Source organism: Antechinus flavipes, chromosome 5 (genome assembly GCF_016432865.1).
Source record: "Antechinus flavipes isolate AdamAnt ecotype Samford, QLD, Australia chromosome 5, AdamAnt_v2, whole genome shotgun sequence".
NCBI lineage: Eukaryota > Metazoa > Chordata > Mammalia > Dasyuromorphia > Dasyuridae > Antechinus > Antechinus flavipes.
The window spans coordinates 193,599,247-193,626,405 of NC_067402.1; the positions used below are offsets into that span (position 1 = coordinate 193,599,247).

The window sequence follows — 27,159 nt, forward strand, 5'->3', positions numbered from 1 at the left end:
TGTATTTCTGCCCTAACAAAAGCATATAAGACCTCTTTGTATTCTCCCATTAGTTCTCATTTCTACCCCCACACTTTTCAATTAGACAAATTACTGCACAGAAAGATAATAGTATTTATACTTTAAATAAAATTTATGCTTTAAGTAAGAGTAACTTTAAGTGCTTTAAAGTCTGCAAAGCTCTCTCTATATGTTAACTCATTTTGAGCTTTACAACAACCCTTTGAGATCAGGTGCTAATAAATAATCTGCATTATTTTTACCGGCTCCCTCATTTTGCTTAAAGAGCTCTCAGGACAGGGAACTCACTGCTTCCAGACCATTCTATTTATGGACAGCTCCCATTGTTAGGAAGTGTTCCCCAATAGCAATAACCTCAGTTTGTCTCTTTGCTTTTCTTCCTCTATTCATGGTGATTCTGCCTTCCAAACCGAACCAACCTAATTCCTCTTCCAAATAAAACTCCTTCAGAGATTTGATGGGAGCTATCTACTCTCACAGGAGCCTTCCTTTCTCTCTGTTTAACAGCTTTCCTCTCTGATACATGACATAAGCTCTATGCTATGCTCAGATAGGCTTCCTTAAATTGTAGCATCCGAAATGGGACCCAGTATTCCAGAGGCAGCCTGATCAGGGTGGAATGCAGAAAAATTATTACTTCCTTATTTCTAGAAACTATACTTCTCTTAAAGTAGCCCATGATCACATAGTTTTGGTTTCCACATTACAACGCTAATTCATAATGTTAGAATTTTACACTTGAAGTCAACAAGACCTAATCTGTTTTAGAAAACCCCCACATCTTCTCCCTTCTACTCCATCATACTGCTGCCATGCTTTCCTTATGGTGTACTTGTGAAGTTGACTTTTTAGATCCAAGTTTTAAACTACATTTATCTCCATTAAAGGTAATCTATTTAGATCCAGTCTAGTGCTTTAGTCTATTAAGATCATTTTGGATCTTGAATTTGTCATTGTAAAATATTAGTTATCCCTTTCAGTTTGGGATCGTCTGCAAACAGAAATATATGCTACCCATATGTAAGTTAGTCACATTGATAAAAAAGGCCTCAAAAGTTGAACTTTACTCATGAACCCCTGCCAAGCACACACCATCATTTGAAGGACAGCCATACAACTGGGCCTTTATCCATTATCTCTTTTCCACAAGAACAGGATGAGGTAGCTTATCAATTTTTTCTCCCTAAAATCAAACTCTAGACTCTTCTCACCTATCAGTTATTAACCCTGTCAAAAAAAAAAGGGGCGGAAGGGGAGAGATAAGGTTAGTCTAACATGAGCTCCTTTTTTTAAGGAAATATTTTATTGATAGCTTCTTTAAAAAAAACAAAACAAAACATGATTTGCTTTTGATGAAGACATGCTGGATTTCTGTAATCACTGCTTCTTTTTCTTGATAGTCATTAGCCATCTCTAATGAGTTGACTTAAACTTTTTCCAGAAATTGAAATTAAATTCTTAGCCTATAAATCAGACTGTCTTCTCCTTATTTGAAAAAATTAAACATTTGCCTTTCTCTAATCCTGTAGAATTCCTAATATCCATAACTTTTCATACTGCTTGGCAATGGCCCTAGTAATCGCCAGCTTTTTTTCAGTTTCTTGAAAATGTGATTTATCTTTAAATTTAGTCCCTGTTTTGGGAGTATTATTAGGTATAGGAAAAAATCCTTAAAATATAACATACCAAGAGACTTTTATTACTGATAAAACTGTCAGGCTTCTTACTTAGCTTTTCACTAGAATGAAGAATTTCTTGTTTATTTTGGCAACCAGAGAGAACCACAAAAGCTTAACTTTCCCAGAGCCCCATTCCTCTTTCCTTTCAAAGACTTTAGTCATTGCCTAGGTAAAAAAGGAATTCACTTCAATTGCTTGAGGAAGCAAAGTGATGCAGTGGGCCTGAAGGCAGGAAAACCTGAATTCAAATTTGGCCTTAGAAACTTACTAGGCAGGCCACTTAATACCTGTTTGCCTTAGTTTCCTCAACTATAAAATGGAGATTATAATAGCACCTACTTCCCAGAGTTATGGGGATTAAATGAGATAACATTTTTAAAGCACTTAGCAAAGTGCCTGGCACATAATCAGTGCTACAGAAATACTTCTTCCCTTCTCTGAATCTTCCAACTGGATGTTGCCAAAGGTTCTTTTCAGGTCCAAAAATCTGTAATACTGAAATTAATTTCTGAGACATTTTGCAACACCTGGTGCATACCTGGCAGTTACTACTATGACATGCCACATTCAGTGCCATGAATCAGAAACTTGGATTCCTGCTTCTCCTGAATGTGAGTCACCTGAGAAATGTTACATAATTGTGCCTGAGTTTCTTCTGTACTTAACAGCTGAACATCAACTTGGAATAATTTCATCAAGTCTCTAGAAGGAGTTCGATGTTCCTATTTTCTGTGTTACTTCAAATCAAAGGTCCCGATCCTTCCTAACCTCCTTTAAAAGTATCAACAGCCTCTACCACATAACTTGGAGTTTAATTAGGAAACTCTATTCAACTGTTCATTCTAGTCCAGGTTTTAAGCCTTGTCTCCCCAGTTACATAATGAAGTCCTTGAGAATACTGAAAGTTACTTTGCATTTCTTCTGTATTCTCTTACAGCATCTAGAACTGTTAAAGATGCTCAATACACACATGTTGGGTGATTACTTTGGAAAAAGTCCTTCTGAACCTAAAATTTCCCTCCACTTTAGATGACTGCACTGTTTCTTTTTTCTCTTCAATTATTAGACATTAATTTTTTCCCCCTCCCATCTGTTTCCCCATTGGAGAAAGAAAAGAAAAAACAATATTCGTGTCAAATAAGTACAATCAAACAAAACAAATATTTGCTAATACTGCAGTGCCACTGTGAGAAAAGTATCTTGAAAACCCATAGAACATATTGTACTTATAAGTTATCATTATTATTACTCTCTAATCCCAGGCCCACACAGATCTTAGCTCCTTACCCAAGAGGGACTGTATGTTAGCATTTAACCTCTTCTGCATTGAGGGACATTTTCAGGTACCACACATGTCCAAGCAATACAACTCAATAGCTGTCTATATCATGTGGTTGCCCAACAGACTTGAATATAGTATTTATGAAGGGAAAGGAGTCTCACTCTTGAGCAAGAAGGATTAGATTCATTTGAGCTTTGGAAACCCCAAACTGATCCAATAGCAAATTCTTCAACAAACTTTTTAAAGCATTTACTGTGGGCCAGGCCCCATGTTGAGTGTTTTTGTCCAAAAGGCAATGCCCATAGGGACAAAAGAGACAAGAATTCAAGAGTTAAGCCCATCAAAGTGAAGCTCTGTGTAAAAAAAAAATGATGTGGTATCAAAAAACAAAGCAAAACAAAGCTTTGGGTTCAAACTCCAATCATGGGAGTGACCTTATCTCTGAAGAGATCAGGGCAAGTTTGCCTGTTTGGCTGGAATCTGGATTGCAGAGAGGAAAAATTCAGGAGGAAAGAATCAATTAGTTACCAAGCAAGTTAAGATTTATCAAAGATCCCTCCAAGGAAAATTATGGAATTTACTACTCTGAGTCCTTGTTTCCTCATCTATGGAATGAGAGCTTTAGACTAAATGAATTCTCAAGTCCTTTCTAGATCTAAAATTCTGTGGTTCTATAAACCTAATGCAGACACTGTCTATATAATAGTAGGGAAATCTGGTTAATATTTTGGAGCTCACATTAAAAAACAAAACCAAAAAACACCATTCATAGAAAGCAGGCTTATTCTGAAGGGTAGACTTTAAATACCATCTGTGGTCCTTTGCATTTTTCTAAGACAATATCTCAAACCAGGGCTACAGAGAGATCAGAGTGGCCACCCAAGGCTCTCCTTCATGTGAAGACACTAACTTAAGGGCTCAGGGTGCCCCAAGGCAGCCTGTTCCCAAACTGGAACATTCTCAAAGCCCATGGAATGCCAGGAATGTGTCATGGTAAAGTTTTCCTGCATTCTTGCATGTTGTCATGGTGATTCTCAAGCACTATTAAAGACAAATGTTCTCACCATGTTTCCTATAAAATAGGAGTTCTGAACCTGAGATCTGCAACTTTTTTTTTTCCTTCTGATAACATATTTCAATAAATTGGTTTCCTTTAAATTTTTTTTTTGCATTAAGAAAAATTGTGATAATAAATAAAAAAAAGAATTTATCAGAAATAAAAAAGAAGGGGTAGCAATCACTGATTTCAGATAAAGTTAAAGCTAAAATAAATGAATCAAAAGAAAAAAACAGGGAAACTATATTTTATGTCAGCCATATTAATGTTCTTTCAGACTATTTAAAATAACTAGATAGAATAGGGTTGGAATATTGCTGTAGTGTAGGAAATGATGATATGGTGAATTTAGAAAAATATAGGAAGACTTGGACATATAAAAGATGATGTTATCTATCTTCAGAGAAAGAAACAAGGATAGTCTAGCCGTACTTAGATAAATATGAATATGTATATATACGTGTGTGTGTGTGTGTATGATTATAAATATCTCTATATGTGTAATATATATATCAGTGTTTAATTGTAGCCTTCTTGGGGGAAGTGGTGGGGAAGAAAGGGGAAAAAAGAATAAAGTAAAAATGCATACCAGAGAACAAAGAAAATGTACAAGGAGGCCAAAGAAAAGACAAACAACTCTAAACACAATGTGTAGTATTTGTTATATAGGCTTTCTTGAATTGGAAATTTATCATCTCATATTTTGCATTCTCTTTTATATTCTGCTGTACACATGGCAAATTTTTCCTGCTTTTTTTCTTTTTTACTTAAGTTTTAAATAAATAAATTTTAATTTTAAAAATGTTCTGAAAAGGGATCCAAAGATTGCACATCATGTTTCCAAAAAGGTCCATGACAAAAAACAAATTAAGAATCCTTGCTATGTATCTTAACCTTTGAAGCAAAATGATTCCCACACTGCACTAAGCAGGAAGCAATTAGGCTACTTAGGTTCTAATTCTACTTTGTTTTTAACTAGGTACATGTCTGATCAAGTCACTACACACCTGTAGGCTTTGGTATCTCCATCTTTAAAATGAAGGGTTGCAGAAGATGGTTCTTAATAGTCAGAAATTCTAAAATATTTCCCAATTGCCCAGCTGGATTTCCTCCATGACCTTAGGGGATGTAATTCATTACATTTCTTCATATGGGCTCAAAGCAAAAGCACACCCTCTTAAAAAAAGTATTCTGGGAGTACTAAAGAAGAAAAATAAATCAGTGTTTAAAATCATATGAAGATAATACTCCTTGATCTGCTGAATGGGGACACTTCTTAGTAAGCTGTACACCCTGGCCCCACAAGCAGAGATTCCTCATAATTAGAACCTGTGTTAAAGATGACTGCTCATCAAGCAGAAAGAACTGCTCACTCTTTACCAAGTTTTAAAAGAAGAAATAATTGTCACTCTTGCTCTTCCTTTCCCTTTTTGGGAATGGATAACAAGTTTAACTTGAAACTTGAATAAACAGCCGATGGACCATTCATTTATGTATGGTGGTTCTACATGGCAGGGAATACTTATGCTTGTTTTGGTGAACCTGAGACCACCTTTGAAGATTTTGCTGTTTCTCCTGCTTTGTTTCCTTTCTGAAATATAGGTGATCCAATAGTGATCTTGAGATTGAAATTTCTATAGCTCTGGCAGCTACTCCTTAAGCTTGGGAGTTCCAGAATCTAGTGCTAGTGGCTCGTTCCCTTTTAGGAGAAGGTGACCACTTCCAGAAGAGCTGGGGGTATCTACTTGATCAGGAGATCTAGAACCTGAAAAGCCACTGGACAGTCACACAAATCTCTTGGAAGTCTTTCTTTCTCATCTTCTGGTCTTCAATAATAGAGACAATGTTTGTGTTTTAAAGTAACTTTTGATGCAGGTTGATTACTTTTTGTTTGTTTGTTTTGTTTTTAGCATTTCTTTTGTGGAGGGTTAGAAAGCCAGCTACACTGATCCTGATTTCTACTACTTTTGTATAATGAATAACGTCTAGAAAGGATTTTACTAATCCTTTTTGAGGAGATTCTGGAATTGAAACAGGCTTAAGAGATTTTATTTAGAGTGCCAGGATGTGAGCCTAAAGCACCAGAGTGTAAAAGGAAAGCCTTACTTTTCCCTTTGGGGTGAAGTTTCCTAAAAACTAAACCTGATGTCCTTGAATAAGTACAAGGAACCTTGGGGGAGGCCTTTGCACTATTCCCCACCATGAGATGCAGGTGACAATAATATAACATTTCATTGTATATAAGAAGTTATACTTTCCACAGCACTTCTGTGGGCCTGTATGTGTGTGTATATGTGTCTACTAAAGTTTCAGTGCAAGTTTAAACTTTTATATATAATCTCATAAATATAAATGCTATAGATTTACAAAAACATTATTTGAAAGTTTAATTATTTGTTTTCTTTATCCTGTCTTATATATTTTGTACATAGAATTTTATTTTAAAGATAGCATGCCCTGTCATTGTGCAATGAATATTCTGGATGATACTTTCTCAAAGTGATAGAATAGGAGAGTAGGTCCTCCCTTAGCCACCTTCATTAAAATATTTCCTAGCTGTGTGATCCTGGGCAAGTCACTTAACTGCAACTGCCTCAGGAAAAAACAAACCAAAAAAAAAAAAAATGGTGAACTGAGAAGGTTTCCTAGGGAGTTATATCAAATGTTGTGTATGCATAAAACCTCACTTTTTTTGATGACTTTCAGCTAGAATCACAAATGCACTGAGGAGCAGCTGATCAAGTTATTTTCTTTTCTTTCTTTCTTTCTTTCTTTCTTTTTTTAAAGAAAATTAGAAAATCAACAAGAATTCTGTGGAATTTTAATAGGAAATATCAATTTTAAAAATTTATCTATCACTTTGATAATGAATGGATAACAATCTTTTTTTTTTAATAGGTAAGGAAGCTAAGAAGCTGAAGGAATCACTTATCCAAGGCCACTCAACAAGACAATCACCATGCCTCTTAAGTTTGAGTTTTCAGTTATAAGTTCTTTTTGCCTAAACCATATTGAAGAGCTTCCCATATATCAGACTGAAAATCAGGCTGCATAGTTTCCCATGCCTGTTGGTTTTCTCACACTGTGCTTCACTGCACTCTAAACGGATACTGGGAGGAAGTCAATTTAATGGAAAATTGTGCTCCTAAAAGGTTATGAATTACTCATATTTTTGCACATTAAATTGCATGTCTTAATAAGGCTGATCATTTAAAGGAAGCCTTTTGTGAAACGAACAAATCATTCATTAATTGATCTGTTTTGTCAGGTACAGTAAATGGTCATGTATAAAGGTGACGAGTTCCCCATTATTTGAGTTATTCAAACAGAATCTGTATAGCCCATTTGTCTGAGTTATTATAGAAAGTGTCTATATTCTGAATAGGGATTACCCTACATTAGATATATTTCTTCTAGCTCTAAGATTCGATGATTCATATTTATACACACACACAAAGTTTTCTGGAAGTAGAACACAACTCTAAAACATAAAAGATGAACTTTTAATAATACCACTTTCTAAGTCAATCTTTAAAAGAAAAATTGTAAGAAATTCATCCAACTTGTGAATATTAAAACCAAACTTCCATTTCCCTATGTTAGAAAAAGAGAAATTCCCAGTCTTTTGGGATTGGGGAGAGGCTTACATACCACATCTGTATTTGTGATCTTCGCCAACAGTTCTGTGAGATGGTCTGAGAGGGAGTTGTCCTCACTGTCAAGCTGAAGGCCACAGATGGCTGCTCCCACACTTCCAGTTGCAATCATCGAGGGTGGGTACATGGCAAAATTAAAGTCTGTGCATAAGAAAAAAGTGCAAGGACATATTAGACATAGAAAAAATTTGGGGGAAGATGACATATTAAAATCATATTGTTTTATGTTGGTAGAAAACTCATTAAAGATATATTCCCCAATGGAGACCTTATTGGACAAGATGGACTGGGAGGGGAGTGTCACATGCCAAAAAATGGAACCTTATGCAAAAGGTACCTTCCACCCAAGAGCACCTAATTTTGAATCTTGATTCTGCCCCCATGTGGTCTTAAACAAATCGCTTCATTTCTCAGGGTCTTAAAACTGGCTTGTATATAAAAAGTTTCAGTTAACAATTTCTTTGATCCTTTTCACTTCTTCATCCTATGAATAATCTACAATGGCAAAGATGGAAAATATGGACAACTTGCCCAAGAGCCCACCAAATGAGCTAGGAGAAAATCTAATATCCTTTGTGCCTCTGTTCAGAGTTGAAGCCATTCATTTCATGCCTTCTCTACAAAAAGCCAATGTGATTAGCAAAAATTAATATACTCATTTTACAGGAGAAATAAGAACTCTAGGGAAAGGAGTTGAAGGGGATCCTGAATCAATAATGAATCAACAAATATTTAGCAAGCACCTATAATGTGCCAGGCACAAAGAATTAAAAACAATCCCCCAGTCACTGAGCTTGAGTTCTAATAGAAGAATACTCTGTATTTATCTTATCTACACAGAAACATATCATATTTGTACATATGTATAATATTGTTAACATATATATACACATGCATTTTCTATTTTATGCATGTATATATATGTACATGTATATAAAATAGAAAATACACATGTATATATATGTTTATACATATTATGTAAACAAATATATGTATTTGTGTATGTGTATACACACACAATAAACATAAAGTTAATAAATGCAAAGTAGTTTGGGATGGAGGTTATTAGCAATTGAGGATGGTAGTTTTTTGAAAATCAGGAAAGCCTCTGGCAGAATGACATGTAGCTTTAAGAAAGATGGTTTAGCAGTGAATTTAAGGAATCCACATGCATTTCAGTCACAGGGAGGAATGGCTAGTGCAAAGACAGAGGCAGAAGGTGAGTATTACATGTGAAGAACTAAGAGTAGTCCTGTTTGGCTGGTCTCAGAATTCAAGGGTCCAGTGAGGTTAGAAACAACAACAACAACAACAACAACAACAGAATCCACTGTTTCCTGACCTTTTTCAGTGATTGCTGCCCACAATGTGGGCAAGGAAGATGAATTTGGTTTGGAAACATGCTTCAAGTAACAGTGTCAATATTAATTTGATTGTTTTAATTATGGTTCCAGAACTGGAGAGAGGGATGTTGTATCGGCTAAGGTGTAAAGTAAAGCATGGCTGATTACTTATGTTGAGCTATAATGTGTTATTATATATGCTCTTACTATAATGTGCAATTAGGGCAAGGTCTATTGTATTTCCATTGTTTAAACCTTTATTTAACATATGCTAAGCATTTAATAAATTCTTATTGATTCACTCATAAAGGAATGTAAGTAATATTCCTTCCCTAACACTAACAGTTTATCAACTGACTCTCAGTTACAAGTATTCTAGGGGCAGACTCCTAGAAGCTTTACTCTTAGTTAATTCAGAACTCAACATTTACTCAGTGCTTAATATTAAGCACAAAGCTCTCAATTAACTTGGGAGAACACTAGGCCTCCAATTCCAGTTCTTTAAGGAGCTTACTAATTCTACTTGCTGGGGAGGAGACAATGACATTCCTAACTACACAGAGATTAAGTATTTTTAAGGTCAGGCTACTGATAGGGTAAAGGAGAGTTTTTAAAGAATCACCCAAGATAGCTACTTTCTAAATTATGACTCCTCCAAGTCCAAGCCCTCTTATTCTGAACAAGGAAATACTCTAGGAAAACTAAGGTCTGTAGCATACTCTGCAACTCAGATAATTTTTAATGTACTTATTTATATTAAATAATAGATACTTACATAGTAATTCACATATATTACCTCATTTGAGCTTCACAGCAGTAGTTGTGAGGTTAAGAATTATCCATTTTACAGTTAAAGAAATTGAAGTTTACAGAGTTTGAGTGACTTGCCCATGATCAAAACAATATTAAATATCAGTGATAGGGTTTACATGTAAGCTCCAGCTACTTCTGTACTTTGATACCAGGTTATGAAACATTTTCAGGTATATAAAAGGTCTTTTCCTCACAACAACCCGATGTAAGCATTACTGTCCCTAAGGAAGTACTTTGCTCACCAAAATTACCTCAAAGAGAAAATATGAGAGCAAGGATGGGAACCCACCTGTCCCCAGATTCAGAATCAAGAAGTCTTTTTTCAAAGCTAATATTCTTTCTCCTAATCCATGAACTCTTAGCCAGGAAACACAGAGAGCCCCAGTAGCTTCATCTACACTAATCTAGACAGCAGGTCCTTCCCCCTTTCCACCTTCTTTGTCCCCTTCAGGTTTATTACAGTCTTGGATAAAAACTGTACCATCCTAACCTGTTTCCTTCCCACTCTGCTCTGCCAAGCTGAATGAAAGAATGCCCCTGCCCCCATTTAGCTCTGCTGTAGGTCTACTTCCACATGGGTCACATGAGAATGTTTCTCTGCCCAATAACCTCGTTAGCTCCCCTCTGTGTCATTCACAATGCAAATGAGACAGACATCCGAGACCGACAGAGGCCTCCGGCTGGAAGCATCTGGGGGCAGGGAGAAGAGAAACTAACTCTGGCCTTTCTCTTGCTTCTGCCACAAGCCCCAGAACTGGAGCTTTCAAAGCTCACAAATGCCTGGACTTTGCTGTGTAACAAACTGATGATTTGTATGGTCAGCTCCTATTAATTACACACTAATTAACTGATTGAAGTAAAACTGCATACATGGAGGGTGAGTATGGAAGAAAATTTGGAGAAAGCATGAAGCAAGAAAGTTGAAGCATATTATCCAAATTCATTTTTTATGAACGGAGGAAAGTTGCAAAGAGGACATTTAAGCTGTTAGCTACAAAGCTCGGTTTCATGCCTGCTAATCTAAGTATGAATATTCTGATTCCCAGGAGAAACGTGAACCCCTGGGGGCAAAATCTTATTTTGCCTTTTTCTGTGTCCTCAGCCCTTAGTACAATGCCCGGAGGCCATAATAGATGTTTGATAAATGTTTGCTGAATGATCGGTACAGCTTCTTTGTAGTCAATCTTATACTGGGAAAAATGAAAACTGTCTGGTGTGGGGGCAGATTTTTCCAGTGGTTCAGGGCACTGCTGGGCTCCAACCAACCAGCCAGCTCCAAAAAAAGTCCTATGTTACCTCTGGACAGATGTTCACTTGCTCTCTGGATGACAGGCTACCCACAGGGGATTTAGGGCAGGAAATGGAAAAGGAGCCAAAGAAATGACTAAGAGTCAAAAATCCTTGGAAATGTTCTGTGAAGGCCACCACAGGCCCATAAAGTTTGCCAATATGCAGTGTGAGGGCACCCAGGCTGGCAGGATGGTATAAGAGAAAGAACATTGAACTTAGAATATGAAGAACTTTTATATTCTAAAAACTTGTTTAGTCATTACCTATCCTTTTAGTTTCCAATTCTTCGCCACCATAAGAGCCGCTATAAATATAAATAACTAGATAGAGTATATTTTCCCTTTTTCTTTGATCTCATGAGGTTACAGATTTAGTAATGGTATCTCTGGGTCAAAGGGTATATATGCAGTTTTACAGACTTTTGGGCATAGTTCTTAATTATTTTACAAAATGGATAGACCAGTTCACCACTCCACCAACAATGCAAAAAATTTAAGACTTTAATCCTGCTTTACCACTTAACTGGCCAGCAATCTGATGTCCTGTGGTTACAGGAAGAACATTCCATTGGGAGTTAGTGGATCTAGTTTCTACTGCTTTCTCTCTAACACATGTTGCTCTGGGGGCTGTCACTAATTTTCCAACCGGAAAAAAAAAGTACTTAATGCTTATCCAATTTGTAAAATTTTATTGTTTTACCTCAGGCTCAAGATAATCACAAAAATGAAATTCCACTGGAAGACGTCCCAATCAAAAGGGCATCTTAAAAAGATACTTAAAAAGAGAACCTCCTTACTAGATTTAGGGAGAAAAAAAGATGAAAAAGACAGAGCCAGAAAGCCTCAAATAAGTTATTTTCAAGATGATGGCTGGGGGGGAGGAGTGTCATATTGTCTTTCATAATAATAGCAATTCACTTAAATTCACTCTACCAAAAAAATTAATCCAATACTCAAGACAAACAAAAAACCCTCCCAAATAAGTCCTTCAGTTATAATGCATTTGATGAACATTATCTAGTTTGGCCATGCTTACAACCCTTCTGAGCTCAGCAGCAGTGCTTCCTGGCCTCAGACCAACCCAACAGTCCTTGTTCTCTGCATAGTCTCAAGGAAGAAAAATAACTCCCTGCCCCCAATTTGCTTTAGCATCCTTGCTTTCACCTGTGATTCCCTAGATAGGGACTCTGAAGGGAGGACATTAACTACCCTCAAACAGGCCAGACATATGGAAACATTCCAAGGGGCTTTGGGCAACGTGCCAACTAGTAGCTTAATATTAGCAGCTTCCTTAGTCAGAAAGAATGGGATGATGTAATAAATTGTGGGGTAGTTCAGATGGTTGAGTTCAGAGAAAAGAGAATTCAGTGTGAGCTGGAATAATCTAAGAAGATTTTGTGGAAGAGCTGGACTTGAGTAGGATTTGATAGAGAGAAGGGGTAAACCATACCAGCGAGACTCGGAAGGCAGGACACGTGGGGTGGGGGGGCCCAGTAAGGGTATATACAAAGGGAAAGGGGGCTCAAGAATGTCTCTACCCCAACCTACCAAGCAATCAACAAGCATTTTATTAGATGCCAGCTGTGGGGAGCCCAAATACAAAGAAGGGAACAATTCTTATTCTCAAGGACTTCTCCTCCCAAGGTTCTGTAACTCAATGGGAATGATAGTAGGAAACATTTTATAAATCTCTAGGGTCAGAGTGAGGTTTTGGTCTTGATACAGAATTCTTCTGGGTTGATTATAGAGTACAGCTACATATTTCTGCGGAGTTTCAGGAGAAATCTTCTCTTCCACTGGTTGGGAGGGCAGGAAGGAGGCAAATGGCTACTATCTCTCACCTTTCTGAAATGTATACAGAAATGGTTCAGAGAGAATTCAGGGGACTCTCCCTCAGTTCTCTCTCAATATGTGGATAAAGAATTTCCTTATTTATCTTTGGGAGAAAAGGAGAAATCTTTGTAGGAGATGAGGGAAGGAGATAGGGAATTCTCTAGCATGTTCCTGAAATTTCTTTATTTTTCAGGTTTTAATCAGTTCAGGCCATCAGAACTCATTAACTGGAATTTCTATTAATTACTTGGGAAATTTATATTGAAACCTCATTATTTCTTTAGACCAAAGATTCTCAGTGTGTGCACGCATGCTTAAGAAAAGAGAGGCAGACTCCTTTGGCAGTATGCTGTAGCTATAAATCCCTTCTCAAAATAATTTTTAAATGTATAAAATATAATATACAGGATTACAAAGTTAACCCATTATCTTCAAATAGAGTTATCAAAATATATTTTAAAAAAACATACCAAAAGAAATCATGTTCACCAACTTCAGGTTAAGAATCTCTTAACCTAGGCAGTTAGTAGATAGCATGATAAATACAGAATAAAAGACCTCAATTCCAATATGGCTTTAGGCACCAGTTGTGTGACTATGGACTGGTCAGTGACTCTGCCTTCCTCAGTTTTCTCATCTGTAAAATGAGAATAATACTAACACCTCCCTCCTGGGGTTGTTTTATAATGACAAAATGAGATAATATTTGTAAAAGTGCTTTATAAATCTTAAAGCATTTTAAAATTTTTGATTATTAATATTGGAAAGGAATCTGTCTTGGAAACCTTAGTCAGTACCTATGGAGGTCAAAATAGACTACCTCTTGCTTTTTGATTGGCATTATCTGGAAGTCCTCCACCGCTCAACAGTCCTATCTCCTGCCCTTTTTGCAGAGCTCCTCCTTTTCACCCCAAAGCAGGCTTTCCACATACCTAGAGAATATACTATCATCATCTATTGTTGGGGACAACTGTGAACCTTCTAATCATTTGCCTTCCTCAGTGGCCCTAATGAGTTAAGTACCTGGTTCTCCATCTCCCTCTCCAACTTCTGTCCTTGTATTAGAGGATACCAACATACATATGGCTCTTACTTCAATTATCTCCTCTAACTCCCCTGTTCTTCAATCTACTAATTTCTCATGATCTATACCCCCATTTCACTTCAATTACACACATAAGACTGGTCATGACCTTGGATCTTAATACCACCCAGAAGTATTTTAACTGTTATGAACTCTGATATAATTTTACCTAGTCAAAATCTTTCATTATTCCTTATTTTCCTACACCTTAAAATGCCTAATTCAGTTCTCCATTCTCATTTCAACCCCAGTACTTTCCCAGGCTATCACCTTTGCCCTGGCTTCCCTCTCCTATTCCTTTTCCAATTTTGACCTTCTGGTGAATACATTTCAACATTACATTCTTAACTTTCAAAACTCTTGCCGCTCTGTTCTCATGCTTTGCAACTATACTGACTGGACATACTGCAAATATTAATTCTATTCTTTTAGTTACATCTTTTCTGCAGCAAGGCAATTATGTCATATTATTTTATTATTATCTCTCCAATTGGTTAACTATCACATCACGGTTCCCTCAGGCCTCTTTCCCCCACACTTTTTTGGATCCCTAATAAATGAAAGGAAAGAAGGACACAAATTTTTATTAAGAGCTTGTGCCAACCACTGGACTAATTCCTTTAAAAAATGTTATCTCAATTGATTCTCAGAACAATCCTGGGAAGTAGGTACTACTATTACATCTATTTTGCAGATGGTGAAACAGAGGTGAACAAGTTGCCTACAATCAAACAGTTAGCAAGTATCTAAGGCCATATTTGAACTCAGTTTTTCCTGACTCCAAGCCCAGTATTCTACCCACTGTGCCTCACAGTGACTTCCAGGAAGTCCAAAAAAAAAAAAAAAAATTGAGACCATTTGCTTAGAGGTCTCTTTTTTTATCCAATAGCTATCCTGCATCTCTCCACTTTCAGCTAAACTCCCAAGAAAAAGACATCTATATTTGGTACCTCCACTTCCTCTCCAGTCTAAACCTTTTGCAATTTGACTTTAAACCTCATAATTCAACTGCTCTCACCAATAACCTATTAACTAACAAATGTAACATTCTCTTCTAAACCCTCATTTTTCCTGCCTCTCTTTTGCCCTCTCTTTCTTCTCTTTGGATTTTTGTGATACTGTTCTTTTTTGGGTTACTTTTTATCTATCTTGACTATTGCTTAATGTTATTGTTATTAAGGATCTTTATCCATGTGATAACACTAAACCAAAGCTCTATCCTGGGCCCTCTTCTCTCTCATCTCAGCTAGTTGATTTCATGAGCTCCAATATATTGTATTATATCTATGAAAATCTCTCTCAGATCTATACAACCAGCCTCAGAACTCTCTCTCAAGCTTTGGTCCCCACACCGCCAACTGCCAAGTCGATATATACAAACTAGAAGTTCTAGAGGAATCTCAAACTCAACATGTCTAAAATAGAACTCATTTGCTTTCCACTGAAATTCTCTTAATTTTCCAAAATAATGGGGGTACCATTATTCTTTGGGTCATTCAAGTGAACCTTTAACTCATCACTTTCACTTAAGATATGTATCCAACCTATTAAAATTTTTTGTTATTTATACCATTTACCATCATCTATCTCCTTTTCTCCATTCACACAGCTGTCACCCTAGCTCAAGTCCTCATCATTTCTTGCATGGAGATTGCAATAGCCTTATAATTAATCTCCACGCCAAGTCTTCCCCACATTTCAAACCATTCTCCATATAGTTGCCATTATAATCCTCCTTAAATGTAGGTCTGATTATGTGACATTTCTACACAACAAACTCCATTGGCTACCTATTCATTATCTCCAGGATCACTCTGCCAAAAAATATGAAGTTTATTGTACAGCATCTTTACAATCTTTATTACTTTGCCAGTCTTTTTACATTTTTATTCGCCTCCAAAAAACCATAGTTAGGTCATCCTAATCTATGTGCTGTCCCTCAGCAATACATTTTCTAAATCCATGTCGATTAATTGACTGTTAAATGATTTTACTTCCTTTCTGAATTCCTAACTCCATCTAATAAGTGAATTTAAAAAAATTTTTTTTGAGCCTTGCACCAAACACAGGAAAGGCTGGGAATGCAAATAGAAAAGGAAGACAATCCCTTTTCTCAAGAAGCTCTTGTTCTAGTAAGAGAAGGACAGCACCTAAAAGAGACCCAAGACTCATCTCCAATCCATTGGTATGGATCTTATAGATATCTATTCATTTACATGTAAAATCTCCCATTAGATTGTGAGCTCCTGAGGGCAAAGATGCTTGATTTTTATTTGCACATAATGTAAATGCTTAATGATAGACTGTGGAGGAGCAACTGAAAAGACAGAGATGCAGAAAGATGCTGATAATGAAAGCCAAGAATTCCAGGGGCTAGAAGAACAAATATTCTTATTTCCTGCAGTACTTTCCAGCCAACCAACTTGGTGCAAGTTCCAGAAATGAAATCAAATTTTCACTGCAACCCAATCATCCCTTTAACTTCTATTTTGTAAATGAGAAAATTGAAGCCCCCAGGTAAGATAATTTGCCCATTGGACACCCAGTTATGGTAGTGCTATCATTAAGAACCCAATTCTGATGGCTCCCAGGCTTTCTTCTTATACATTAGGCAATTTGCTTAAAGTCACTTTGGACAGAACACAGAATCAAGCATTTTTTGTCCTCAGAATCCTCCAGGTTCTTGTAACAAACAGCAAAGAAAGTCCAAAAAATACTTTAATTTTCCTTTTAGAGTTGGAGAGTGTGATCTCTTAACATACTGATTAGAGAATAGCACCACAGAAATAGATAGTACTTTGATTGAAAGTCTCTCTCTAAGACCAAGAAACACTCAAATCCTTGCGAGTAGGGATAATTTTATTCTTTGCATTGGCATCCCTGGTACTTTGTAGATGTTTAATAAACACCTGGTCATTGGTTGAATGCTAATGCTTCTCAGACCCTCTATTAGGATTAGTTTTAGTATATATTGATTTAAGTTCCATCTTTATGACAATACAAATAGAAGGTAAAGACATAATTATCCTTAGGCTATTTGTTCAGAAAATAATTACAAAAATTCTACAATCCAAAAGATACTGAATTTTAAAATTAAATACAAATGGAAGAAAATGACAGACATAACTGCTCTGCAATGTAACCACTAGGAGGCAATAGCAACCACATCCTTGAGAAAGACACAGACTGAAGAAAAAAGCTAGGACCACTGTCCCATGCTCCTTACCACTGGCTCCCAAATGAAGTTAATATAGACCTCTCCTGCTGCTTCCAAGCGCAGGATTAGAAGTGGACACCCAAGTTTAGCTTTTGCTAACTTAACTCAGAGGCATAAAAAGAAGTTGGGGCAGGAAGAAAGAGAAGAACCAGGATGTTCACTTTATACAGGCTGGGATCACAACAGCACATTAATTACAGCCTGTGGAGCTTTAGAGTCCAAACCTCTAGCTTTACAGATTAGCAACCTGAGGCCCAGAGAAGGGAACTAAATGGTCTGAGATCACATGGCTAATAAGAGGCGGGCCCAGTCCTTACCCTGCTTCTGACTTCCTGGGAATATTATTTTCGAATCATAGGATTTAGAAGTTCAAAATTCCAATGAAACACACCATAAGTAGGTTAACACTGACTGTATAAGGGATGAAAAGCTTTAAAGGGAAAGCAAGCCTGGGACAGGATCATGGTGCCAAAAGGGGTGTGAGGCAGGATGTATTGTGGGTTTCGGAAAGAGTATTAATCACCTTCTCCTTTCCTCCCAATGGTGAATTCAAAAGGAGATGGCATTGGTCCTTCTGTTCTCACTGGATGGCTATGAACATGACATAAGGAGTCAAAAATCACCAAGCCCTTAATTAGGATTCCGAGTCACCTACAATGTTCTTTTTTGTCATTTTGTTTTTAAAGAAAGAATACTGAATTTAGAGGTAAAAGGCTTGGATTCAAATCCTTAGCACCTTCCTGTGTGACCTTAGGAAAAAACCAATCAACGTTTCTGAGCTTGTTTCCTCATTGGTAAAATGAAGTGGTTTGGAATAAATTATGTTCAAGGTTCTTTCTTCTTTAAAATCCTATGATTCTTTTATTCTATGAGTCCCATTGACAAGTCCCAGCTCCCTTCTATGTCTAAACCTATGACCCACAGGATAGTCAATTATTACACATAAAAGCACTTTATGAGTGTGATATAAATGCAAGTTATTATTATTGTTGCCAAACCTGGAAATATGAAGTCCAAGAGCTGATGTTTAATTCCTGGGGGATGTACTCTAGGGGAGAAAAGTGACTGGCCTTAACACTTGTTAAAAAGGTATTCACCCAGGGGCCTTCATTCATCAAGGGTAAATCTAAGGATGGCATGAGATTTGCCTCAGATTCCAGTGGGAATTCAGGTGTCTTAAAAGTCAAATCTACCTTGATGGCCATTTAAGGCCAGGCTCAATTAAGAAAGGAAAAAGTAGGATCTTATTCCTAAATCATACACACTGGAAGGTCTCACTTCCCTTCCTCTGGCCTCTCTGTTATTTCCCCTATCTTGCCCTTTCACACACATATACTCTCTCTATCACCACTTATTGAAATCACCACCAGTTCTTTTTCACAGCCATCTATTCCATGATCTGGCCTGATGACTGGCTCTGGAGTCAACAAGTAGCTCAGAAGATCCCTCATTTTGCTGGTGGTTGATCATTACCCCTAATATACCAAGGAGGAAAGGAAAGACACAAGAGCAAGAGGGAAAGAATGGACTAGTTAAAAGGTCTAGTTCTTGATATATAATTTACCTGAACCTTAGCAGGTGTGTGGTACCTGCACCCCAGATACCATATGCAAAGTACAGTGCTAAGTGCTCATATGTTCATATATCCATTAATCCCAGGAGCTAGAATCATGGAAAGCTAATATCCTGAGACGTTAGCTTTCTTCCCAACAACACCCTAACCTGTAAGCCCTTAGTCCAGGTCTGGGACATATCTGTGTAATGTCTTGCATAGTATTAAACATTAACAGACAATTAAATTAAAACTCTATAATAATATGGTTATTTTCATACCCAACAAGCTTTCTCTCTATGAGGCTTTCTGAGATGAATCCTACCTAACTAAATCCTCAGTTTGCACAGTATTTATACTTCCTAATAGGTCTTTTCCTGTTTATGTCCCTTTCTTACTAAGCAGAGAAAAAACTCTCTTGAGGGCAAAACATTTTGATTGGTATTTCTCACAGTAGGTTCTGTTTGAACTGAATCTATTGTTTTGACTCAATAGGTTATGGTCTTTAGTTCTGATGAAGAGTTAAGTGTAATCAGCTAGCTAAGGAAGCCAGGAAAGGACTGCTATATTTTAGAATAGGTGTGAAATTAAGGGGGCCTGTCCTTTGGGGAAATTGCTCTGTTCCCTGCAATCATAGAGATTATAGCATTTCAACCTGGAAGGGACCTTACTGATCTTGTAATCCAACTCCCTCATTTTTATACATGAGAAAACTCTTTTTAAGACCCAGTGATTTGCAGAGGTTAAAGTAGAAGAGGATCTATCATAGAAAAAAGTCAGTAGGGATATAAGGACAATAATGGTTTTTTGGCTCCCAACAGCTAGGCAGTGAGGGAGCTTAGAAACTGGGGTCAGCCATCGTAGGATCAGAGAAAGGACAAGTTAACCTCACCCCTACAGTGCTGTATGATTAACAGAGAGGAAAGGAAGGATAGGAGGAGAACAAGATAATGAGTCACAGAGGGATTGACCTCTATGGAGGAAGTCAAAGCAGAAAAGAAGAAAGAGGAAAATTATTTAGTCTAAAAAGATGGTTCAGTCTAACTTGTCGGGGGTTTTCAGAATAGACCAGTAGGATTACTGGAACAGAAGTCACCATCTTTCAACCTAAACATATAGCATATATTCTGCATCGAATAGATTAGGCTACGAGGGAATGACATCCTGAGAAAACCAAGGAAAATGAGAATTCTGTACTATGGAATAAAATGTTGGGAACCTGAGATTGTAAAGCTACACTCCAAAGTCCATATCATACAAGAGAAAGACAAAAGAGGATGGCATCCCTTCATCAGATTTTGGGATAGCAATAAAGTTTATAAGCCTTTTCTTTTGACTGGCTCAGTGATTAGATTGGTATAGAAAACTCCTCTACCAATCCTCCACTCTACCTACTGATTTTCCTGGCTTCCTTTAAGTACCTTCACCAAGCCTTCTTAATTCCAATGCCTTCCTTCTGTTAATTATTTCCCACTTAGCCTGTATGTAGTTTGTTTTGTATATATGTTTCCATGCCATTTTCCTTAACCTGAGATTCCTGGACCTCTTGGAGGTTTTTTAACTTAATTAGGAAAATTTACACTTTAATTTTACTAACTTTTGGATTCCTTTGTACTCCTAAGTAATTTATTTTGTGCATTATTCAGAGAAAGGTCCATAGGCTTCACTAGAATACTCAAAGAGGCTATAACAAAAATGTTTAAGAACCCTAGCTCTAAGTATCACAGAAATTAATTCCTAAAATACAGATAGCTATGCAACTCCCTTCTGAGCTGAATGACCATCTCCTCAGGCAGCTCTGCCCATATGTATTCTGTAGGTAAAGTGATGCTTTAACTAACTCAATTTCAAGTCACAATCCTTCACTGGAAGCCTGGGCTTCACATACTAAATGCAACCTACTACAAAGAAATAATAAACAATGGAAGGTTTTCATTCAGAGAGGTGATGTTACATTTCACCTCTACTTTCTTTAGATACTGAGGGAAAAGGGGGTCCAAGAGAACCAACCATCTAATGTGGTTAAGTATAATACAAGTTTGAAATGTTTTAAAATAAAGAATGTGCTTGCTGAGTCCATTTTTACAATGCCAAGAATCAAGATAGTGTAGTGTTCACTCAAGGAGGAAGAGAAAACAGCTAATTATATTTTTCCAGACTTCCACTATTCTCCTTTATTAGGATAGGAGGATCTATACTTTGATATTATTCCTTTAACTTACATTTAAACTCACTCCTCAATTTCTTTTCAGCTTATCTCCAAACTATACATCCTCTTAAAAGATTAAATATTATAGCAATGAAACTGAGGATATTCCAGTATTAGGACACAAAAAATTTGTTCTAAACAATTAAAAAAACAGGTTTATGTGAATTTTTCCTTTAGGAACCTACCAAAGTGTGTCCCCCACTGCGCATTTCTCAGTCTTCTCAAACCCGTGAAAACCAGAAAACTACCCTTACCTGTTGCACAAAGAGCAATAAAAGTCTGTGCATGCTTTCGGATCAAAAGCAGCTTGTCTTTCGGCAGGGGCAGCTTCCGTAAAATGTGCTCGATGAAATCGTGAGGGGTCACAGCTGCCAAGTTCCACTTCAACTTGCCCAATACCACCAATTCCCACTCCTGGGGGGAAAGAAAGGGGGAAAAAAAAGAATAGAATCTGAATATACTGGAAGGAGAGATGCAAGGGATTCTGATGAATGGCATTAAATCACTGCTAAGGTTTTAGGCTTGAACTCTTCTCCCCATACCTTCAATGTTTTGTGAAACTATCGTATAGTGGGGAACCTCTTCATGTTATTAGAAGAGTAAAATGCAAATGTAGGTAGCATTTTACTTACAGTAGAAAGTAGTAATAAATGGTTTATGGTTAATACAAAAAGATTTCTAGTGTCATCCCTCAGAAATCTGCCTGGGACTACAGTATAACTTATCAAATTTACAGGTGACATAGATGCAAAGCTGGAAGGGAGTCAATTTTAATTTGTAATGCTGACATATGCCACAGACTATCAGCAAGATTGGATAGTCTAGGAGATAACACTTGTGTGAAGCCTTGAAAAAGGTAGGATTTGGAGAAGTAAAACTGAGGAAGATAAAGTATGTAATATTCAATGAGTATCAGAATCCAAAAAAGATCTTAATAGTATATGGAATGCAGGGCTAAATTTGTTAAGATAGAAATAAATGTAAAATCCTAATCGAGGATTCAAGAAAACAACTTCACAAGTACTAAATGGGAAAGATAAGAATAAATCATATATATATATATATATATATATATAATATGTATATATATGTGTATATGTGTATGTGTGTGTGTGTGTGTGTGTGTGTGTGTATGTGCAATATAATAACAAGAGAAAAGAACAATATCTTAGGCTATATTAAAAGAGGGAATGCCTACCTCAGAAGGTAGGCAGACAATACCCAGAGTATTGCATCATGTCCCGGATGTCCCATTTTAGTGATGACATACTGATAAGCTACAGTGCGACCATAGTAAGATATAGGGACTAGAGAAAATGACAAACCAGAAGAAATTGAGCTTGGGAAGGCCTTGGTAGATAGGGTAGTTAGCATCAAGTAATAGAAGATTATCATATGGAAAAGGGTTTAGCTTGATTCCAAAGGGCAAAAAGAGAAGCAATATGTAACAATGACAGAAAAATAGATTTGACTGGATCTTTAAACAAAACAAAACAAAACAAAACAAAACAAACAAAAAACCCAAAACACCCCCGCCCCAACCCAACCCTAACAATTATAGCTATCCAAGGAAAATGGGCTGTCTTCAGAATTACTGGGTCCTCTATATCTTGAGATTTCCAAACAGAAGAAGGTTGACCACTCATTGGGACAGTGTAAAGAGTAATATTGTTAACAAAAGCTGACATTTAAGATCCACAAAGCTCTATACTATTACTTTGCTTGATCAGATACTAGTTGGAGTAGATGATCTCAAGTTTAAACTGTTAAAATTACTGATTTTCTTCTTTTGTTAAAAATATAAATTCTTGGCGAGTCTAGGGAGCGTATTTCCCTGATATTTTTTCTTTGCCAAGATTCTATTTCTCTTTGTCCCAAATCCCATGCTGCTGTTTGTCCACCTAGAAAGCATAACTAACAGTTAGATAGTGCCAAGGTCGCTGTGGTCCTTCTGTAAAAATTTATTTTTAATGTCTGCGTCAGTGAAGTTTAGTAATTTAATTCCTTTTGGAAAAATGAAGATTGAAATAATCTTCCTTGACCCTGCTCCATGGCAACTTGTATCTTGCAATAGTCTGATTATACTTCTTAGGCAAAGGCAAAAAATGGCATACTTATTTTTGTAGAGGTGAAGGAAGGAAGGAAGGAAGGAAGAAAATAAAGAAAAGTAGAATAAACTAAAATCTTCCCAGACAAATCATGCAATAATTTTGGAAAATGAGACACTTTTAAGATGCTCACCTAAATGTGCTACAATAGGGGCTGTTATTAGAAATCTCATTTTTCTATATGGCATGATTTGAAGATCAAAGAATCATCATTTCAGATTTTGAAAGGATTTTAGAATTCAACCTATTCCTGAATAATTATCTTTTCTATAATATAATACCCCAAATGGATATCTTGTTTCTGCTTGAAGTCTTTCAATGAAAGGGCATCTACTATTTCCTGAGGTTTGTTTGTTTTTTGTTAATCATGTCTTAACACTTTATGATCCCATTTGGGGTTTTCTTGGCAAAGACACCAGAGTAGTTTGCCATTTTCTTTTCTGGCTCATTTTATAGATCAGGAAACTGAGGCAAATAGGATTAAGTGACTTGCCCAGGGTCATACACTCAAGTATATGAGGTCACATCTGAATTCAGGTTTTATTGATTCCAGGTCCAGTGTTCTTTCTCTTTACCACCTAGTTGCCTACTTACTTGAGGTAGTATCTTCTATTTTGAGATATCTTCAATTCTTGGTGTTGCCTAGTATCGACTTTCTATTTAATACTTTGAAACTCTCATTTACTTCTCACAGTTCTACTATCTAGAACCAAACTGAATAAGGCCACTCTATTTTCCACATAAGTTTCCTTCCAACATTTGGTTATTACTCTTTTGTATCTACTAAGCCTTTTCTTTTCCAAGATACTTCCCCTCATCATTTCAAGGTCTTTCTCCATTTTGGCCTTCCTTCACAAGACACCCTTCAGCTTATCAATATCCCTTCTAAAATATAGTATCTAGAACTGAATACAAAACTCTACAAATACTTTGACCAGGGCAGAATACAGAGAAACTTTTACCTCCCTAATCCTTGAGATTATACCTCTCTTAATATATACCAAAACCAACTTTTTTTTGGCTGCTATATCACAATAAAGATGAATTTTGAACATGCAGACTACAAAAACTCAAGATTTGTTTTTTTTTTTTAAGATGAAATGCTGTCTAGCCACAAATACCCCCATCTTGTACTTATAAAATAGATTAAAAAAATTTTTTTTAACCCTAATACAGTCATTATTTGACTCAACATTCTTGCTTAAGCTCTTTTTTGTATCTTTATTCCCATCATTAGTGTTAGCTCTCCCTTCTGCTTTGATAAGACTGCCTTTATTATTCAGTCCGAGGGCTAAGCATGCAAATATCAGATCTTCTAGGTCTTGCACCATCAGTTTCCTTAAAGATCAGACCTCAGTGAGCTCCTTTACGAAATTTTGTCCAAGGTGAAACAGACGAAAAAAATTTGCCAGAGGATTTCTTCAAAAGGAAGGAAAAGAAAGAAAACCCAGCGTCCAATAATACTTTCACATTTGTCCTAAGAAATTCAACTCTCTTTTTCTTGTTCAGTTTAAAAACTGTTCAAAATATTGTCCTAATTTCTTAGTCTGGAAAATTAAGCTTCGGTAGTATTTCCTCCCACTCTCCCCACCCACCTACTAACTAGCTCTTTAATCTTGACACACATATTTCTGAGTCTTGATTTCTTCATCTAGAAAATGACTTGGAACCCATGGTGTTCAAGATTCCTTTTCCAGCAATAAAATTAGCTGTCTATGATAGGAGAATGGGGAATGGTATCATAGCCTTTAAAGATGACTACTTAATACTATGAAGCTTCCAATCTAGGTTTTCAGGGAACTCTGAAAATGTCTTGCATATTAAAGTTCAATTGGTATTATATTTATCTGTGAATACATTTCTTTACCCCACTTGACTACAAGTTCTATGAAGTCAGAGATCATAATATTTTCCTATTGATTTTGCCCTTAACTGAAGATCTCTACATTTGTCCTAAGCAAGCAGAATGTTGAATTTCAAGGCACCATACAAAATGTTAGCCTGACCCATTAGTCTGGTGTCTTGCACAAAGGACATGATTAAAGAATATTTGTTAAATCAAACACATGACTTCTGAATTTGCCAGTGTGTTGAAATGAATGGAGCTGTCACTGATGTTGACATCTTTCTTCCGGCTCTTATGAATTGATATGGGCACATTCCATTACCCACAGAATAAATAATAGCCTGGTCCCCAAACCCTACAGTTTCCCTTCTATAAGCTCCAAAGTCAACTTCAACTATTTTTGGAAACTGGCGAAATCCTGAGGTCTTACTGACTACAAAGCTAGGTTGAAACCCCAGCTTCTAGTTCTATAAAAGGATATTGGTGCAAGAGTTTTTTCTTGCACAATTTTAAAAAGAGATATCTCTCTAGAGGAAACCACTTTTCTTCAGCCTCAGAGAAGCAGCTGAAATTTGGCAGTGTTTCAAAGGTGAAGTCATTCACTGTGGCTGTCTATATACCCCTTGGCAAATCCTTCCTCCTACCTCTACGGTTATGAATTTCTGCCATTAGATGGCAGCACCGCCCGTAGGAACGGCCCCCTTTACCAGTTAATATAATTTCCTTAGGAGAATCCCAACCACTTTTTTATAGAACATAGTCACTATATAGATTACAGAGATGGAAGACATAAAGACTACTACTCAATTCCTGGTTTATAAGAGACAGCTTCAGGGGAAAAGAAAGGGGTTGTTTTGTATAAAAAAAGAGAGGGAAGATTTTCATCTATCTTTATAAGGTTTGGGGGATAGGGTGAAAGAAGGGGGTGTTGTTTCCTAATAAACCCCAAAAGAAGAAATCGAACCAGAGCCATTGGCTTGTAATCTGTCAACTCTCTCTCTCTCCTTTTCCTCCAAACTTGGTGCAAAACAAAAAAAAAAAAAAATCTTGCCCTAAAAAAGTCTATTACTTCAGAGATGCTAAGAACCAAGTCAACTACTGAAAGTCTACTTTGCCCCTAAGGTATCACTGGGATATAGGGTATTACGATACATGGTGCAGCTCAGAAGTTACTTACTAATACCTGTATCCTGAGCAACTTATTCCATCATTGCATGCCTCAGTTTCCTCATTTGCAAAATGAGGAGATAGATTGAGAACACCTCCCAGATCTCTTCCAAGTTCTAAGTCTACAGTCAGGTCAGATTCCCATCTAGAAAAGTCGGATTATTATTTTATCAGCATTTAAAGATTCAAATTCAATCTCTGTAGATCAGAAGACTCCTGTCATCATTCCTATCTCTCACCAAATAGATACTTATTACTGATATACAAGTATAAATTTAAACAACCCAGATTTATACCTTCTTTTCTTGATCGAGATATCTCCACAAAAGAGAAAGATAGCAGTATTAAAGAGCTATAGTAAATACAAGAATCTAGGAAAGGGGCTAAGGCGGAACAGAATTGGAAGGAGGAGGCATTAATTACCAGCAGCTCTTGGGGTTTGACAGAATTATCTGTATAAATGCACAGTTTCTCTGCCGTGAGGGGGATGGTTTCCTTCAGCTTAGAGGCCAGGAACATGCAGACAGCACCCAGGAGTTGGAGACGGCACTTAGGAGTGGGCACCCCGGCTAAGAAACGATCCAGGTAATTCATGGCTAAAGGGAAAACCTCTTCTTCGCATTTCTGCTCTTCACAGACCTACAATGGGTGGATAAGAAGGGTAGGGGGAAGGGAGAAGAGAGTGTGGGAGATAAAAAGGGAGAACCAGAATATAGTTAACCAACTCAAACGATTTCATTTTAGGGGATGGGGAGGGCTGCGGATGTGATGGAGTTATAAGATTAGAGACAGGAAGTTATAGACAGCTGACCAGGTATCTGACATCCCGATTCCATTAAAGGAAAAAAAAAAAGAAATGAATTAAATAAAATCCACAAGTCAAAGGAATAAGCAGTAGCTTGCCCATCCCACTTTCTCTTGCTACATACTTCTTTTGCTGGCTCTCACTCTTTTTTAAAAAAATTTCTTCATACTGAAAAATAAAATCAAAATTACCCAGGCA

General features: G+C 36.8%; 1 protein-coding gene across 1 annotated transcript in view; it reads right to left on the minus strand.

Moving 5' to 3' along the window:
* The window catches only part of CCND2 (cyclin D2), a 39,139-nt gene that overhangs the window by 10,061 nt on the left and 1,919 nt on the right, over positions 1 to 27,159 (minus strand). The window contains exons 2-4 of the mRNA XM_051963346.1: positions 26,580 to 26,795; positions 21,290 to 21,449; positions 7,691 to 7,836 (exon numbers count right to left, since the gene is read on the minus strand). Coding sequence (XP_051819306.1) covers positions 7,691 to 7,836; positions 21,290 to 21,449; positions 26,580 to 26,795 — 522 coding nt within the window. The remainder of the gene's footprint in view (positions 1 to 7,690; positions 7,837 to 21,289; positions 21,450 to 26,579; positions 26,796 to 27,159) is intronic.